The sequence below is a fragment of the Montipora foliosa genome, chromosome 14 (assembly GCF_036669935.1).
Source record: "Montipora foliosa isolate CH-2021 chromosome 14, ASM3666993v2, whole genome shotgun sequence".
In the NCBI taxonomy this organism is placed as follows: Eukaryota; Metazoa; Cnidaria; class Anthozoa; order Scleractinia; family Acroporidae; genus Montipora; species Montipora foliosa.
In genome coordinates, this window is record NC_090882.1 from 18,761,377 (window position 1) to 18,776,376 (window position 15,000).

The following is a 15,000-nucleotide window of genomic DNA, read 5'->3' on the forward strand; positions in this document are numbered from 1 at the left end:
CGCAATAGGACAATATTTGCCATCACCTTCAGATAAACAAAAAAAACAAAAAGGTGAAATAAGTCATCCTGGCACTTATATCTGGACAAGTTGAGTTTATACAATATGCAAGCCAGCGAGCCATGTAAGTCAACATGCGAGCAATGTGATTATTGAATGCTAACCATTTTAAAATGGGTAAGGTGAAGCTGCTTACAAGCCAAGTGGCCCATCAGCCCGGAGCTTAACCCGGGTTCTGTAGCATGAAGTGACTAGGAGTATTTCTACTCCCCCTTGGATGGGATGCTAGTCCATCGCAGGGTTACCCCCAGCATTAAATTCGCCAGTACCCATTTATACACCTGGCCCTAGTTGTTCGAAGGGTGGATAGCTCTATCCATCGGATAAATCACTATCCAGCAGATAAACACTAGCAAAAGCAATTGAGTTAGCTAGTGGATAGCACTATCCACCCATCGAACAACTGGGCCCTGGGTGGAGAGAGGCACTGTGAGAGTAAAGTGCCTTACCCAAGAACACAACGAAATGTCCCCGGCCAGGGCCTGAACCCGGACCACTTGCTCCAGAGTCCAGCACACTAACCACGAGGTCACAGTGACTCCCCTTTGAAATGGGTGCTTAGACTTAAATACTGTTTATCACTGCTATTTAAAAGAATTGTCAGATGCCTTGCATGCCTTGCTGGCTCAGATTGTGCATCCCTGACAATTCAATCAATAACATCTCTACATTAACACCTGAAAATTCCATGCAGCTTCATCAGGATTCGAACCCACGACCACTGCCATGCAGGTGCAATCCTCTCCCAATTGAGCGATGAAGCCCTCGCGTTGGGAGCACGTCAATTTGTTGGGGTCATTTGTTCATGTGCAGAAATACGTATATCTATTAATTTTGGAGTGCGGGTTATATAATTTTTCAGGCACAAAATATTTTCGGGGTTGTATTAGGTCCGTGGACTTTAAAACAATATGCCATGTAATGAACTCTAATATAAGACACCTTACCTTGCCCTTCCTCCATAGTAACCTGGGTGCCATCAATATGAACTGATCGTTGACGCCAATTAACAGGAGAGACAGCAGACTCTTTAAGGCAAAGTCTTGCAACATTCTTTGTTGTCATGACAACCTGGTTTGCGCTGAAGTGGATATCAACTGCACTTTGGTGGAAAGGAACAATTTGCTGCATGATACAAACACCTCTCAGTCCTAAACAAAGACAAGCGATGTATAATGCATGATTAACAAGTCTCATTCAGTAAATGAATGCAAAGTGACGGAATTATTTGCCCCCTTAATTATCCCATTGAATCACACATAAATCCAGCAAAAACCTGACGAAGAGTATGACCTTGTTATGCATAAGTCTTAGTGAACATGTTTAAGGGCCATACAGTATAATTTAAATTATAGACCACTTATCACTTATATGATGTACCTTTCTCAGTTGTTTGTGGCTGATCAACTACTTCACCTCAAGAAAGTTTTGGATTCAAACTACTCTGAATTAGTTTTTTTAAAAATACAATTTAATGGCCATAAAGGGAAACACTGCTACACCAAAATGGAGAATTTTCCTCACAACAGGACATTGACAGCACCAAATGATGGAAGTCTATCGCCACACAGAAGCTATCAGAAAAATTAGGGTGGGATTCTAGCTTGCACCAGTCGTGAGCGACTGGTTGGCTCTCAACTGAAATGACTATACAAAAATTGTTGACATGACATTATAAAACCCGCAAATGCCATTAACAAGAGGTTCAACAGAAATTCTTAATACACCTAAATAGATACCTTACCTGTGTTTGAGACAGGGTTATAGACAGTAAGTGTAAACTTGCCATCCCCTGCATTGTTTCTATCAGTGGTTTCCTTGGGAAGCTTGTACTTCTCAGATGAATCACTTTCACCACAGTGTCCTCCCGAAGCTGTCTGTGTACATGCTGTCACAGTTGCATTGATACAAACATTAACCAGACGACATTGCAAACATGAGGCAGTTATTGTTGACTCAGAACCTCCCCATCCAAAATCATTTTTTGAATCATCCTTATCTGAAAAGACTAGAGAGTCAGCACTTTCTCCTCAGTTATTTAAAAGCCCTGAATGTTAATCATAACTGCGAGGATCATAGCTTCAATTGATTATTTGCATTCTTTATTACTTTAGTCCCACTATTTCATTGCTTGGAAATTTTGAGTGAGTTCTGCAAAATAACAGTGACACACAAAACTGAGGGAGCTTATTAGGTGCATGTTTACAAAATTTGGGGTATATTTTCAATATATTCAATAAGAGAATACCACGCACCGGTGGTTCAGTTGGTTGAGTACTGGGATGCGGGAGGTCGTGAGTTCAACTCCGGCCGACAAACATTCAGGGCTTTTAATAACTGAGGAGAAAGTGCTGACTCTCTAGTCTTTTCAGATAAGGATAATAAACTGTGGGCCCCATCTCACCCTTCAATATCCATATTCCTGTGGGATGTAAAAGAACCCACACACTGTTCGCAAAGAGTAGGGCATGTAATTCCTGGTGTCATTGTCTGTTCTCTGTGGTGTATCATGGTTGGGAGGGTAAATGCTCAGAGATACTAGGCCTGATATGATATGATGAAGATATGATGAGGTGAATAGATGATAGTGAATATCCTAAATAGATTTCATCGAATTTTATGTAGGTTAAATTAACTGATACAGTAAGAGAGCATGAAGAAATGAGCTGTTACCACTGACCAAACAATAAAGGATGTTGCACTTTATTTTTATCAACTTAAGGCTTTCAACCCTGAAGCAGCTCTCATTAACACGTGAAATCACCTGGCATTGAACAAAGTAAAATCTGTGTCAATCTTTGGAGAGGAAGGGTTAACCCATTGACATCCAAACCGGCCAAAACCGGCCAGACTTAGTATTTTACTCTGTTTAATGCCAGACGTTGTTACTCGTAAATGGGGAACCCCTGGGAGTCAATGGGTTAAGCACTCACTGAAGAATTATGTCCCCATTAAAGGAGACCCTGATGTCTTTAATCCAGTTTCACCCCTGAAGTGGCCCTCACTGATCAGTAAAATTGCCTGGCATTGGACAAAGTAAATTACCGGTAAGCCTTTGACTCCCAAACCAGCCTAAACCAGCCATACTTAGCATTTTACTCTGTCTAATGCCAGACAATTTTACTTGTCAATTGAGAACCCCTTGGAGTCAATGGGGTACCGGTAATTACTTTGTCCCTCTCATGAGGGAAATTGGGCTATCAAGTCCTATGAAAATAAACTGATAGACGGCATTGCCTTAACTTACTCGTAGGCAACTTTAAAGGCTTTCCAGAACTAAGGGCGTGATTGACTGCAAACCTCCTCATTACAGGGTCATTTACGACACCACCATCATTAGTATTGTATGTATCCCACCACCAATGCTCTTTATCAGCTATTTCAGAATAAGTGACATTTGTCCTCTGTTCTTGCAGGAGCCTGAACATGCGACGCGTGAAGTAAGGATGAACTGTTCTGTCAGCAGCTCCAATTCGTATCATGACTGGAATACCCTAAACACAATAATAATTAAAGGCACAACTATGTTTCAAGTCGTTTATCATCACAAACGACTTTTTGAACTCTGTCAAATATGCTAGATGCCTATTGCTAAAGGTGTTGGTTCACATCTTACTGAATATTAACTGTAAAAATAGGCACGCATTGCGCAAGTGTGGTAGTGCAGTAACACAGCGCTTTATTCCATAACTGTCAACTGAGCTGCATTTTGTTTTCCAGGAGATTCAAGTTGTCTTTGCACAATATGCAGCTCTAATAGTACATGACATTGTTTTGGTGCCGTAAATCATTGTTACAGTAGTGCCATGATAGATGTCTTAGGTAAATAACGCAAAGAAACCCAGCAATTATTGCCACACTTCCAGGAAAAATGGAGTACTTACATGTAAATTTGAGACATGCTTGTCTGCATCATTTTCTGCTATACATGCTTCCAAAATTGCCTTAACCTCTGGAGGGGTATGACTGGTGCTGATGTCATGACGGAAAAACAAATTTGAATCACCATAATCTTCCTTCTTGATCCAGCCAGCCGCAGATACAAGAGCGAGAGCAAGGTCAGGATAATGTGTGCCAAGGTGCCTGATGGTAATCAAAACACAGTCATTAACTCAATAAATAGTATTGTCATCTGCTGAGTTGATAGTCATCGATAAAGGTTAGACAAATTGTTTTATGTTTTGTTGAGATTTAAGTTACAGTTTGTGGCATATAAAATGTAAACGTTAAAGGGGAATATGACAAATTATATCTGCTACCCTAACAATAACAAAATATTTTAGTTCAGAGAAACTTGAAAGCCTTGCTCAAACAGTATGAAAAGTAATCTATTTACCAGGCGCCATGTCCTCCCATTGAATGCCCAGCAAAGACAACATGGTTTTTATCAGCTTGGGGCCCAATCCAAGGTGACTCTTTTGTGAGCTTGGCTAAGCTCCTCAATGCTGTCATTGCTGTGAGCTCTCCAGGTCCTTCCCAATTATGAGCCCCATGTCTTGTGGGAGCCAAAAGCCAAAGATGTTCCACACCAAACACCCATTTCTTGTCCTCCATTCGCTTGTAACTGTCTGCTTGGTTTTGAGGGGGAACAGCTGTTTAAAAAAATGGTGAAACACATGACATGTAATGAAACACAATCATCTAACTTCTAAAGACTTATGAGGACATAATTTGTTAGTTAATAACCCTTTATTTTTGAGAGTGAGAATTATAGAGTTCACTCTGTTTAACGCCAGACTATTTTAGTCGTCGACGGGTTCCACTTAAGGGCTGAATTCATTAATCCTTTGACTGCCAAGCTGGCCTGAACCGGCCATACTTAGTATTTTACTCTTAACGCCAGACGATATTACTCGTCAATGGGGAACCCCGGGAATCAATGGGTTAAAGTTACTCCAACCTAACAGGATTGTTGAAAATTTTTTAATTGCCATGGAATTTCCAAAAAAAGAAAATAGAAGTGGTCAATAGACCTCATGGTTTTGCTTTTAAGGGTCAAGCTGTTTAAAATTTTAAATCTGTTTAATCAAGTCAAGATCCTCGCAAAACTTTATGAATGCAATTTTAGCAATGTGTAGAAAAGCCTGAAAAATTCAGGACTTCAATGGGGTTTGAACCTGTGACCTTGCCTTGCCAGTGAGAGGATCTAACTAACTGAGCCATGGAGCCACTGATGTTGGGAACTGATCATTTGTGGGTTCAAATGTTCCCGTGATGAATAAATTAATGAACAAAATGATTTATGAAATGAAACAGTATTGAACTGCGGATATGAAATCAAGTAAAACTATGATTGCTAAAATTGCGTTCATAACTGCGAGGATGATAACTTTACTTGATTTCATATCTGCAGTTCAATATACTGTATAATTCATTTCCTGTAACATTTCGTTCATTAAATCTGTTTAAGTAGCCAAGACTGTGGTCTCCTTGGCAGCCGTTTTTTGGGATGTCATGCAATGCTCCCCCTAAAGAACTTGGTGGGGTGAGAAATGTGTCACGCACCAATAACGGCTACGAAGGAGACTACCAAGACTGTCACTGTTAAGTCTGGCAATGGGGTTTTACAACCCCCAATACCAAATTCTGCAGATGTCTTTTTGTGCTACCTACTTGTTCCATGGAGAGTTAACAAAACTGGGCAGCTGCTAGAGAGGCAACCTTTCAATGGAGGAATTGCTGCACCTTGCTGAATTGATCCATCATGGTCAAGGAAAGTAAACAGAAAGGATTCACCAAGTTTTCGGCATCGAAGATTTAATGCCAACTTCTGGTCCTGTCCTTTGCTGGTGCTTATTTTTAAAACAATATTTTCATCATTACAAGCTTTGCCATCATGTTCTTTTTCCTTAGGAATTTTATAATCCAATACCAGTTTGATTGGTCGTACTTGTCCAGGTGCTATCATGAAGGCTTTGTCATCCATGACCATCTGTGCAGTGAACAATGTGTATGTTGATGATTTCTTTAACGTAGAAACTTTGTTCACTTTCAGCCAATGAGATCCATGTAAATTCATAATTGGAACAGAGATGAATCTTGAGAAAAGCTTTCCATTCACAAGATCAGGGAGAAATGCTGGAGATAGCACTTGAAAAGACTGTTTCGTTTCGATCAGTTTTATATTGCATGAAAACATGAATGGTCCTTTAGATCTGGCATGAAGGTAAAGTGTATGAATTCCCCTGGATAGCTGCACAGAAGACCTATTATATATTTGAAAGGAATGAAGAGCTTTAATGAGTAGTGCAGTAACAGGAACGAGAATTGAGCACAATTGCTGTTTGCCTTAAGATTTTTGTTATTTGTCCAAGCCAGTTGTATTTTTGTGCTCCATTATTCAACATTATGAAGTAGGGCAAATATATTTTTTACATTGTTGCAGTACAAGGGTGTGATAACTGTTAAGCTTGTTGAAATGTCATTTGATTAGTATGCTTTATCTTTATTGACTCACACTTAGAATAAATATTTAATACAAGAAAAATGTTACATGTATATACATTTAAAAACTTAAAATATAAGGATAAAAAGAAATAGCAATTAATTATTATTATTATTTTTTAAATTTTATGTGGAGCCTAGGGTAAAGGAATCGTGAGGTTTTCAAGTTAACCCCTAATACTCTTTTAAATTCATTTTAATAAAAAAGAGAGACAAGGGGAGAAGAACTATAGCATAATTGAGTGAGTTAATAATAATTAAATTTCTATTCAGATTACTTTCAAGTATCGTTCTGACAGCAAATAGCATTTGGTTTCTTTGGAAAAGGAAAATGTATATACATTTTAATATATTTGCATTGGTATGCAGTTTGTCTCACTTAATGCTCTATTTTAGCCATAAAGAAGATACTCCCTCTTTTAAGTAACTGTACAGTTTATCACCATTACTGTTGTTTCAATACAGGAGATTTCAGAACAAAGTTGAATTAATGCCAAATGTTTTCAAGAACGTTTCTGAAAACGTTTGTGGCCTTTTCTCCTGCCCCAACTGTCCCTCCCTGGGTCTTTCCGAGGATGGCACTTAGCTAATGTTTAATTCGTGGGAAAACTGACCGGGAAAACTGAACAGGAAATGATAACTTGACGTCAGTTTGGATCAAGTGGACAAAGATCTATGGACTCAGATCTATATAATGAGGGCCAAACATTTGCTGTGACTCGGGTAAGACAAAGTTTTTTTACCAGTTGTATCATGGCCAACTCCAAATTTTGAATCACACTTAGCATAGGGAATTTTTTTACCAGACAAACTGCAAATTTCAAAAGAATGCTTTTTCAAGGTTGTTTTTATGTTTGCGACATATTGAAAGCTGCCGCGAGTTTTGAAGCTGTTATAAAGATTTTTTTTCTAATTGTACCCTGCACTTATCAATATGGTCATAACATCTGGACCCAGGGGGTCTACTTCCTATTAATGGGCTAATGGGGATGTGCCGCTTGATGAGGTCGCATTTTCATGACTGGATTGACTATAATGGGGTCGCAAATTGTCAGGCTTTTGGGGTTAAGAAAATTCTGGCTGGTGGAATTTTAAAGTGGAACGATTCGTGGGGAAAAAAAGTTGTTACAGAGAGAACTTTAGCAGTCGCATTACATTCCGTTTTGAAATTACAATTATAAGGCTATATGTAAGGTTTATGCATAAACAGAGAGTGACTAAGTTGGGTCGCTAAAATTATATTTACCCAAAAGAGACTAAGATGGGGTCTATAATTGACCATAAAATAGACTATAAAGGGGAAGGGGTTCTGAGAGGTCAGCGGAACATATCCAGCGAAAATTGACCCAAGTACCCCCTCCCCCCCCTCCCCCCCCAGGCATCTGGACTTTCCAAACTTGTTCGTCAGAGTACTTGAAAGTCATATGAAAAACTTTCAAAAACTCACCAGAACTGTTCTCTCCTGTAGACATCTCCTGTTATGATAATGTCATCCACATAAACAGTATGCATGCCAAGACATTGCACTGCAACCATAGCATCATCTTCATTGACATAAAAATCCCCCATTACCCATCCCTGCCATTCAGTGATGCCCATTGACTGTAACGACATCACCAGCTCATTCCATTTGACTGGTGGCGCAATAGTTAGTTGTTCAGAAGAGCCACGTTGGTTTATTTCCATCCACGTTACCACCCCTGAGGGCATCAACTCTGAATAGTAAAGCACCTTTTTATCCCATCTTTGCCTTGAAACGTTTTTCACTCCACCCCACTCCTCCAAAGGATCTCCATCCACCTCAGCCTTCCCAATGACAAATGGTCCAATAAAATGCCACTTCTTTATAAATTTCGACAATTTTCCTCCACGTTTTATAGCCTCTTTGAAGCAAATGCTTGCAGCTTTCGTTTTACCTTGCAGTTGGAACGATTCTCCCAATATACTCCACAGAAATGCATCATTTGAAGAATCTAGAGCTTTTGTCAAACATGCCATCATCTGCTCTTTTGAATTCTTTGCCCGTAATTTCATGATATGTTCCATTTTACTACTCTTGCAAGAAACGTGTGACCATTCTTTTTTTGCCCTCTCTAAAACGTCCGCGATCGAAGATGAACTCTTCGACTTTGTAGACGAGGAAACATTAATTGAAATCAATAAAACATCAACAAATAAAGTGAAAATCCAGGTAACCCACATTTCCAAGGATTATTTACAACATCAACTAAAGAAATTCAATTTGAACAGCGGTGGAAACCCTTCGCCTGTTGTTTTGAGTCTGGAAACGAGCAACATTTCACTAGGGGTGGGAGAGGGAGTAGCTACATGGAAGGGAGGTCTGAAAAATCTATTTCCATTCACATGGAATAATATTTAAAAAGTCTTTAATTAGAATGAAGAGAGCCCTAATAATTAAAAACTTGCAGTTATTTCTTGATGACAATCGGATTGATTGGTTTTATCATGGGAGTGGAGGAGACAGGAGAGTGGCGTGGGTTGGGGTGAGCGGAGGTCACCAAACTGATATTATTTTTTTATCAAAAAATTGTTTTTCTTTTTCCCTTGTTCAAGCTATCCTTTAAAATGAAAGTACTTGCAAAGCATATTTCTTCACAATATGTTGTCATCAATGTTGCCATGTTCTCTGGACTATATTAGATCACGTGTTCTAAATTGACCAAACAAAAGCGTGCTTTTATTCCCTCGTGACTTCGCTCAGCTGGCAATGACCATTTACACGGTGTGCTCGTTACAAGAAGGCTAGTAGTTATTCCTCTGGATTTTATCGTTAATTCACAATGTCTTCCCCTCCCAAAAATAAAGATAAAGAATTAAAAGCTGGTCATCCACCAGCAGGTATGTGGAACCCTGAAAGTGGGTTATGCGGGCTTTTACTTGAGTCTGGTTTCAACAGCACACGACTAGAGCTACACTACGAAAATTTTGTTTTTTCTCTCTTTTAGTAAAAGCAGGAGGAATGAGAATAACTTCCAAACATCATCAATCTCAACATCCAGTCCCTACTCCAGAAGAGAAAGCAGAGGAAGAAGAATTTGCAGAGCCGAAGGAAAAGTAAGTGTGTAATCTGTGAAGATATTGTCGATTCGGATTCTACAACGTGTACACACTGTTTGAAAATGTACATTGTTAACGCGGTGATACGAAACGACTAAGGTGTGTAATTATCACCTGTTATTTGAAAATGTGTATTCTAGTGGTATTTCCTAGTGACGTGATTTGTGAAACACAGGTCAAAGTTTTTCAAGAAAATGTTTGTTTCGCGCGTGCGTGACATCACGTTCGTTCAACCTCAGGACTGCGTGACCGCAAATTGAGTAACACCATCATTACGTCTATGCAGCGAGTTGAGAGAGAGGTAGGGGGTCGCTTGAGATGGAAATTGAAGTGCATCCCTTACCTTACTTCACCCTTAAGGATCATTGTCTCAAAATGCACTAATTATTGATTCATGATTTCCATAAATGCACTCACCACTGTTTATTACCCAGGCCCTCAGATCAGAAAATCATTGTGTCAGGAGTGGTTACCAAGGGCAATGCTGATTTCAAGGCAGAAGCTATTAAAGTGGCTCACGAGAAACCAGTTCCGCAGCATGATAAACGACCCCCAGGTCCTGCTGGGAAGGGGCCAGGAACACACATTCAACAACCAAGAAAGCAATAGAATGTTTTAATCAATTTTTCTGTCAAAGTTCTACAACAAGGTAGTTATGATGTCAGAGCAATTAACTAAAGAATGATATTTTTTTGATGGTATCACTTTGTTGTTTGAGTTGTTGCAACAGCTGGGTTTTTGCTTGAACTGTTTAGCCTGTTTATGATTTTTAATCCTACAAAAATTGAATGAAATGTAAGTAGTAAAGCGTGCAAAACATACCATCCAAAGAGATGATACAGCGAGATGGTCTGTGTCAGACCAGCTAAGTAAACAATTATTTAGTCGAGAACCATAGGTGCTTTTTCATGGTTAACTGATGATGTGGAAGTTACTATTGCTACAGTAATAAAACATCAAATGGTTCATTAGTGACCAGTCCCAGTGCTGGAAATAATTTTTCTTTATTCAGAGGACATATATCCTTTCAAATCTTCCTTTTGGTCGGACATTTGACAAATTGGACCGGACATAAGTTATTGACTGACAACACCTTGAAGAAGAGAACTCAAGATGTGCTGGTGACATGTTCGGCCATCGTGTCCGATCATAATGTGAAATTGGCCGGACAATGTCCGATGACCGACTGTTATTTCCAGCACTGAGTCCACACTCTGTATTCCCCTCCTGTTTACTGAAGTATATCATCACTACAAAAGTGAGGAGTTGAGAGGGCAAGGAACATGTGGAGGCCTGGCTCATCCTTGGTGTAAACCTGTGAAACTCATGGATGATGTAACACAAAGGAAAACAAAAGAGCAAAAAAACATCAAACAACAACCTAACCCAACCACAAGCTAACAAAACAAAGAAAAAGTTTCACAGTTTTTTGCACCGGGTTAAACCCGGAGGCCTAAACAAATTTTTTTCGATAGGTCATCAAATAAAACAGGTTGACAAATTTTATATTTGAAGCTACAAATCTAAAAGTGTTATAATTCTAAAATATGCTTGCTTTCACCGAATGAAGATGATAATAAAATGATAATAATACTAATACTAATAATAATAAGAATAATTATTGATTATTATTATTAGTAGTAGTAGTAGTAGTATTATTATTGTTATTATTATTACTATTACAGCATAAGAATTTTACAATTATAACATTTTTGTGAACTTTACACCAATAAAAGTTCTCTTCCGTTGACTTCTTTCCAAGTAGATATTATGCTGTTCAGATATTATGAACCCAAACAATAAAGCTAAATCTCAAATAATATTATTGGATCCTGCTATGATATTGTTTTGTACTAATTCACTGATTTACTTTGATAAAAATGTAACATGTTTTTGAGTGGGTAAAGTTGCTCCCATGTTTCCCCTTTTAACCAGCAAATCTTGGATGGTGCAAGTTCTAAATTGCAGTATTGCTGGTCCCTGGCAAGTGGCAACATTTGACCAATGATCAACAATGATCAACCAATGATCAACCAATGATCAACAATTATTGGTCAACATTTGACCAATGATCCAATGATCCTATGTAGAAAAGTTATTTGTTCATTAATAAAAAGGTTATTTTGGGTTGAATTTTTGCCAATTTTTATTCCTCTAAGAAAAATCCTGTTTTAAGTGGTTTATCGTTTACATAACAAGTGCTTTGTTTCCTTGCTGTTGTCTTGCATATAGTTCCTCAGGATATAAAGTCACTGTTTGTTTTTTTTTTTAACTGATTTCTATGGAAAGCCATAACTTTCTTCTGTGATTTTTGTTCTTTTTCTCTCGAACTTTTATTTTGATGTTGTCGTAAGGCCCAACGCTATGGCTTTCCATAAAAAAAAAGCAAGGTTATTTTTGTTTAAGACCGGATGCATATCAAATCTGACCCAATGGTATAATTTTTTAATTCTAAATATTTAGACCACTTGTTCTGTTGGTAAAACACACAACATCATCGCTGCTTGTCAATATCTTCCTGGCTTCTTACGTAGAAAGGCCTGATCTCACCACTGCATGAAGTAATCTGTTGACTAAAATAGCAAAACACCATGACAAACAAACCAGCTGACATGAACAGCAATTGTGTCATATAAAGCAAGTGCCCATTAAACTTGAAGAGAACAAGCATAAATGATGTATCATGACACGCCATGAAAGGCCACGAAACAAGGCATTAGCCATTCCAGTTTCCTCAATGCCTGGATACTAAGCGGGCTCAAACTGCATACCTTCATGTTCACTCTGGTCTTTTTGGGCTCATTTAACCACAACTTATTCTTGTCATCCTAATCAGCCTATTAAAGTACTACTATGATCAAAGAATCATTTTCTTTTTTTTCTTGAGATTTTGAAAGCGTGTTCGCGTAACACCTTACTGGCAAAATTCGGAGCTTTGATTTTTTTCCAAAGGCTGTTTATTTTGAGTGTAAGTTTTGGATTTCACGGCCTGCCATTACTCACGTTCAAAACTGACCGATTTGGACCTCAGATGGTTGGATCTTCGGAAAAGTGATGTCAATTACTCACTAGGTTAAAATTTCAGGGTGTAAATGCAACTTATTATATATGTAAACACGAGTTTAAAAATCTGAAAGTCCAAAACTCCTGTGCTGCATATTAATTCAGCTGCGTACACACGCATTGCTTTCTTAAACTGTTGAGTCTTTGACATCATTTTCTCAGCTCTCTCAAGGTTTTTAAGTTAGTAATGGTGGGCCAATAAATGAGAAATTCCAGTTAAAATAAACAGGTGCCTTTTTAAAATCAGAACTCATAACTTGGGGTCACTTAGTGTTTGGTTAACATCTTTTTGAAATCCAAAGAAAAAGAAGAATAATTGTTTTTTTGGTCGTAGTAGCACTTTAAGGTTTTCTTTCTTAAACTCTTAACCCATTGACCACTGGGAGTGAGATTTATAGATTTTACTCTGTCTAATGCCAGACGATTTTACTCGTCAGTGGGAAGGGGGGGGGGGGGGGGGGGTTGCCTCAGGAGTTATACTAACACCAGATGATTTTACTTGTCAGTGGGAAACTAAGTGGGTGAAAGGGGTAAAAACATCTTTGTCCACTGAAAAACTACTGTTATGTCCCCTTCAGTCGTTTGTCTCTTACTCTGTCTAATGTCAGACAATTTTATTCATCAATGGGAAACCCCATAATAGCATTTAACAGTTAAGATAAAGAACAATAAGTTCACCAAATTCGAGTTTAATATTCACCACTTTCAGTGCACAGATTGTTGTGTTAGTGCATATATCTGGCAACCAAAAAGGTGCAAAAACTCTCGTTTCTCCCCATCTTCTTGGAGTCAAATTGGACTTGCTAATTACCTCTATGTTAACCAATCAGAATGTTCATCCGAACTAACTCTTGTGGTATATAATATGATAGCATTACAGTTAGGTCAATCTGTGCATTACTAAACAAACCATTTTTTGTGTATAGAGTAAGATAATATATGTTTTTATTTGGTTTTAGCTTATGAAAAAAACATTTAACTTTACATCTAGGGACTGATTCTATAGTGCAAACGTGTTTATTTTGCCATATGTTAAAGCTAATTGCTATGTTGATTAGTAATGTTCTTGTTACATGTTATGGACTCCATACATCAATAATTGTAGCATGGCCATACTGTTTAAGTATTCTCATTTTTATGGAGTCAATAATAAACTAACTTACTGTAAATCTCTTTCGGTTTCTTGCTCTGCTTTCTTTCATAATGGCCTCTAAGTATGGATCCGTGATGACAACTTCTCTTCTCCTAGGATCAGCAGTACAAGAACTGCGAACAGCTAAATTCCCACTCCGTGAATGACTAGCAGGCTGAGATGTATTGTGTACAATCCGTGAGCTAGAACTGGAATTCCTCTTATCTTGAGAGGTGCTAGATTTCTGTCAAAAGTACATTGTCACTTTAAACATATCTGCAAGGCTGTGTTTAGACTCCGTGCCTGTGTGTGACCGTCCCTGGTTCTCAAACACAGGCGCAAGTCCCAACAAAGACCAACAAACCGTTTTAATGGTGCCTGGAAAATATTAGTGCTTTTGGAATTTGGATTTTGGTCAAACTAAGTTTTTGTCAATTCCCTGGCAATTCCCTTCCCTCAGTAGGGGCCATGGAGCTCATTTGTAAGTAGGGAGGCTACGTCTTAGTATATGTAAGATTAGTGTAAATTACTTGAAAAAAATGTGAGAAGAGTGGGGGGGGGGGGGGGGGGGCTAGCCCCTCCCTCTCCATGGCCAATTTTTAGAGGCTCCTTAAAGAGGGAAATTTGGTTCCACTGAACAAAATTAAGGAATTGTGGGGCACCAAAGGTCTCCAAGGCTGAAATGGGCTTAAGAGGCGACCATTTTGGCTCCAACGATGAGAGTGACAACTGGGTAAACTGTTCATGGCAGGCGTTTATGTAAGCCGTGGTGCTTATTACATTGGAAGGAAAAGTACACGAATAATTTTCTCACAGGAGCCAACTCTAAAATCAGCTATTTCATTGAAAATTTTTCCAGTAAGCTATGATTGGGTCCACATGATAAAAATCCCGCCAAACAACTTCCTTAATTTACTTTGCTTTCAACAGCGCATTAATGATACATGGTATAACCCATTATATTTACTTAATTCGATCGACCTCTGTATATAAACATGCTGCTTGTCAGATAATTTTTTTATCAAAATGTGGGCTAAAGAGACAAATATTTGTACAAAAACTAGAGATAATGGCTCTAACTTTTGATTGCTTCATTTCACTTCGCGTTTTCGAACCTAGTGTAAAAGATTTGAGTAGGTTTTTGATTAAGAGGGTATGTATCATTAATCTCCTAATGAATCAGTTCACATTCATGCATTGTTTAAATGTCTGATCTGATCATT

General features: G+C 38.4%; 2 protein-coding genes and 1 long non-coding RNA gene across 3 annotated transcripts in view; 1 reads left to right on the top strand and 2 right to left on the bottom strand.

Moving 5' to 3' along the window:
- Positions 1-8,758, bottom strand: part of LOC137985030 (uncharacterized) — a 14,542-nt gene extending 5,784 nt beyond the window's left edge. The window contains exons 1-8 of the mRNA XM_068832453.1: positions 7,952-8,758; positions 5,674-6,266; positions 4,397-4,652; positions 3,945-4,143; positions 3,308-3,554; positions 1,805-1,948; positions 1,008-1,211; positions 1-26 (exon numbers count right to left, since the gene is read on the bottom strand). The exon at positions 1-26 is cut by the window's left edge and continues 130 nt beyond it. Of these exons, the coding sequence (XP_068688554.1) occupies positions 1-26; positions 1,008-1,211; positions 1,805-1,948; positions 3,308-3,554; positions 3,945-4,143; positions 4,397-4,652; positions 5,674-6,266; positions 7,952-8,706 (2,424 nt within the window). The 5' untranslated portion in view covers positions 8,707-8,758. The remainder of the gene's footprint in view (positions 27-1,007; positions 1,212-1,804; positions 1,949-3,307; positions 3,555-3,944; positions 4,144-4,396; positions 4,653-5,673; positions 6,267-7,951) is intronic.
- Positions 8,759-9,218: 460 nt separating this feature from the next.
- On the top strand, positions 9,219-11,402 carry LOC137984340 (death-associated protein 1 homolog). The gene is made up of 3 exons (XM_068831492.1): positions 9,219-9,363; positions 9,471-9,579; positions 10,017-11,402. The coding sequence occupies exons 1-3, from the start codon at positions 9,306-9,308 to the stop codon at positions 10,189-10,191; spliced, it is 342 nt and encodes a 113-aa protein (XP_068687593.1). The 5' UTR covers positions 9,219-9,305; the 3' UTR covers positions 10,192-11,402.
- Positions 10,181-15,000, bottom strand: part of LOC137984341 (uncharacterized) — a 4,968-nt gene continuing 148 nt past the window's right edge. The window contains exons 2-3 of the long non-coding RNA XR_011119113.1: positions 13,809-14,021; positions 10,181-12,155 (exon numbers count right to left, since the gene is read on the bottom strand). This is a non-coding gene — a long non-coding RNA (uncharacterized lncRNA). The remainder of the gene's footprint in view (positions 12,156-13,808; positions 14,022-15,000) is intronic.

Excerpts from the sequence above, each read along its gene's own strand:
- LOC137984340 (XM_068831492.1), top strand. The coding sequence starts at position 9,306 with ATGTCTTCCCCTCCCAAAAATAAAGATAAAGAATTAAAAGCTGGTCAT. Across the intron at positions 9,364-9,470 it reads AGCTGGTCATCCACCAGCAG|TAAAAGCAGGAGGAATGAGA; the intron begins GTATGTGGAACC and ends TCTCTCTTTTAG. Across the intron at positions 9,580-10,016 it reads TTTGCAGAGCCGAAGGAAAA|GCCCTCAGATCAGAAAATCA; the intron begins GTAAGTGTGTAA and ends TTTATTACCCAG.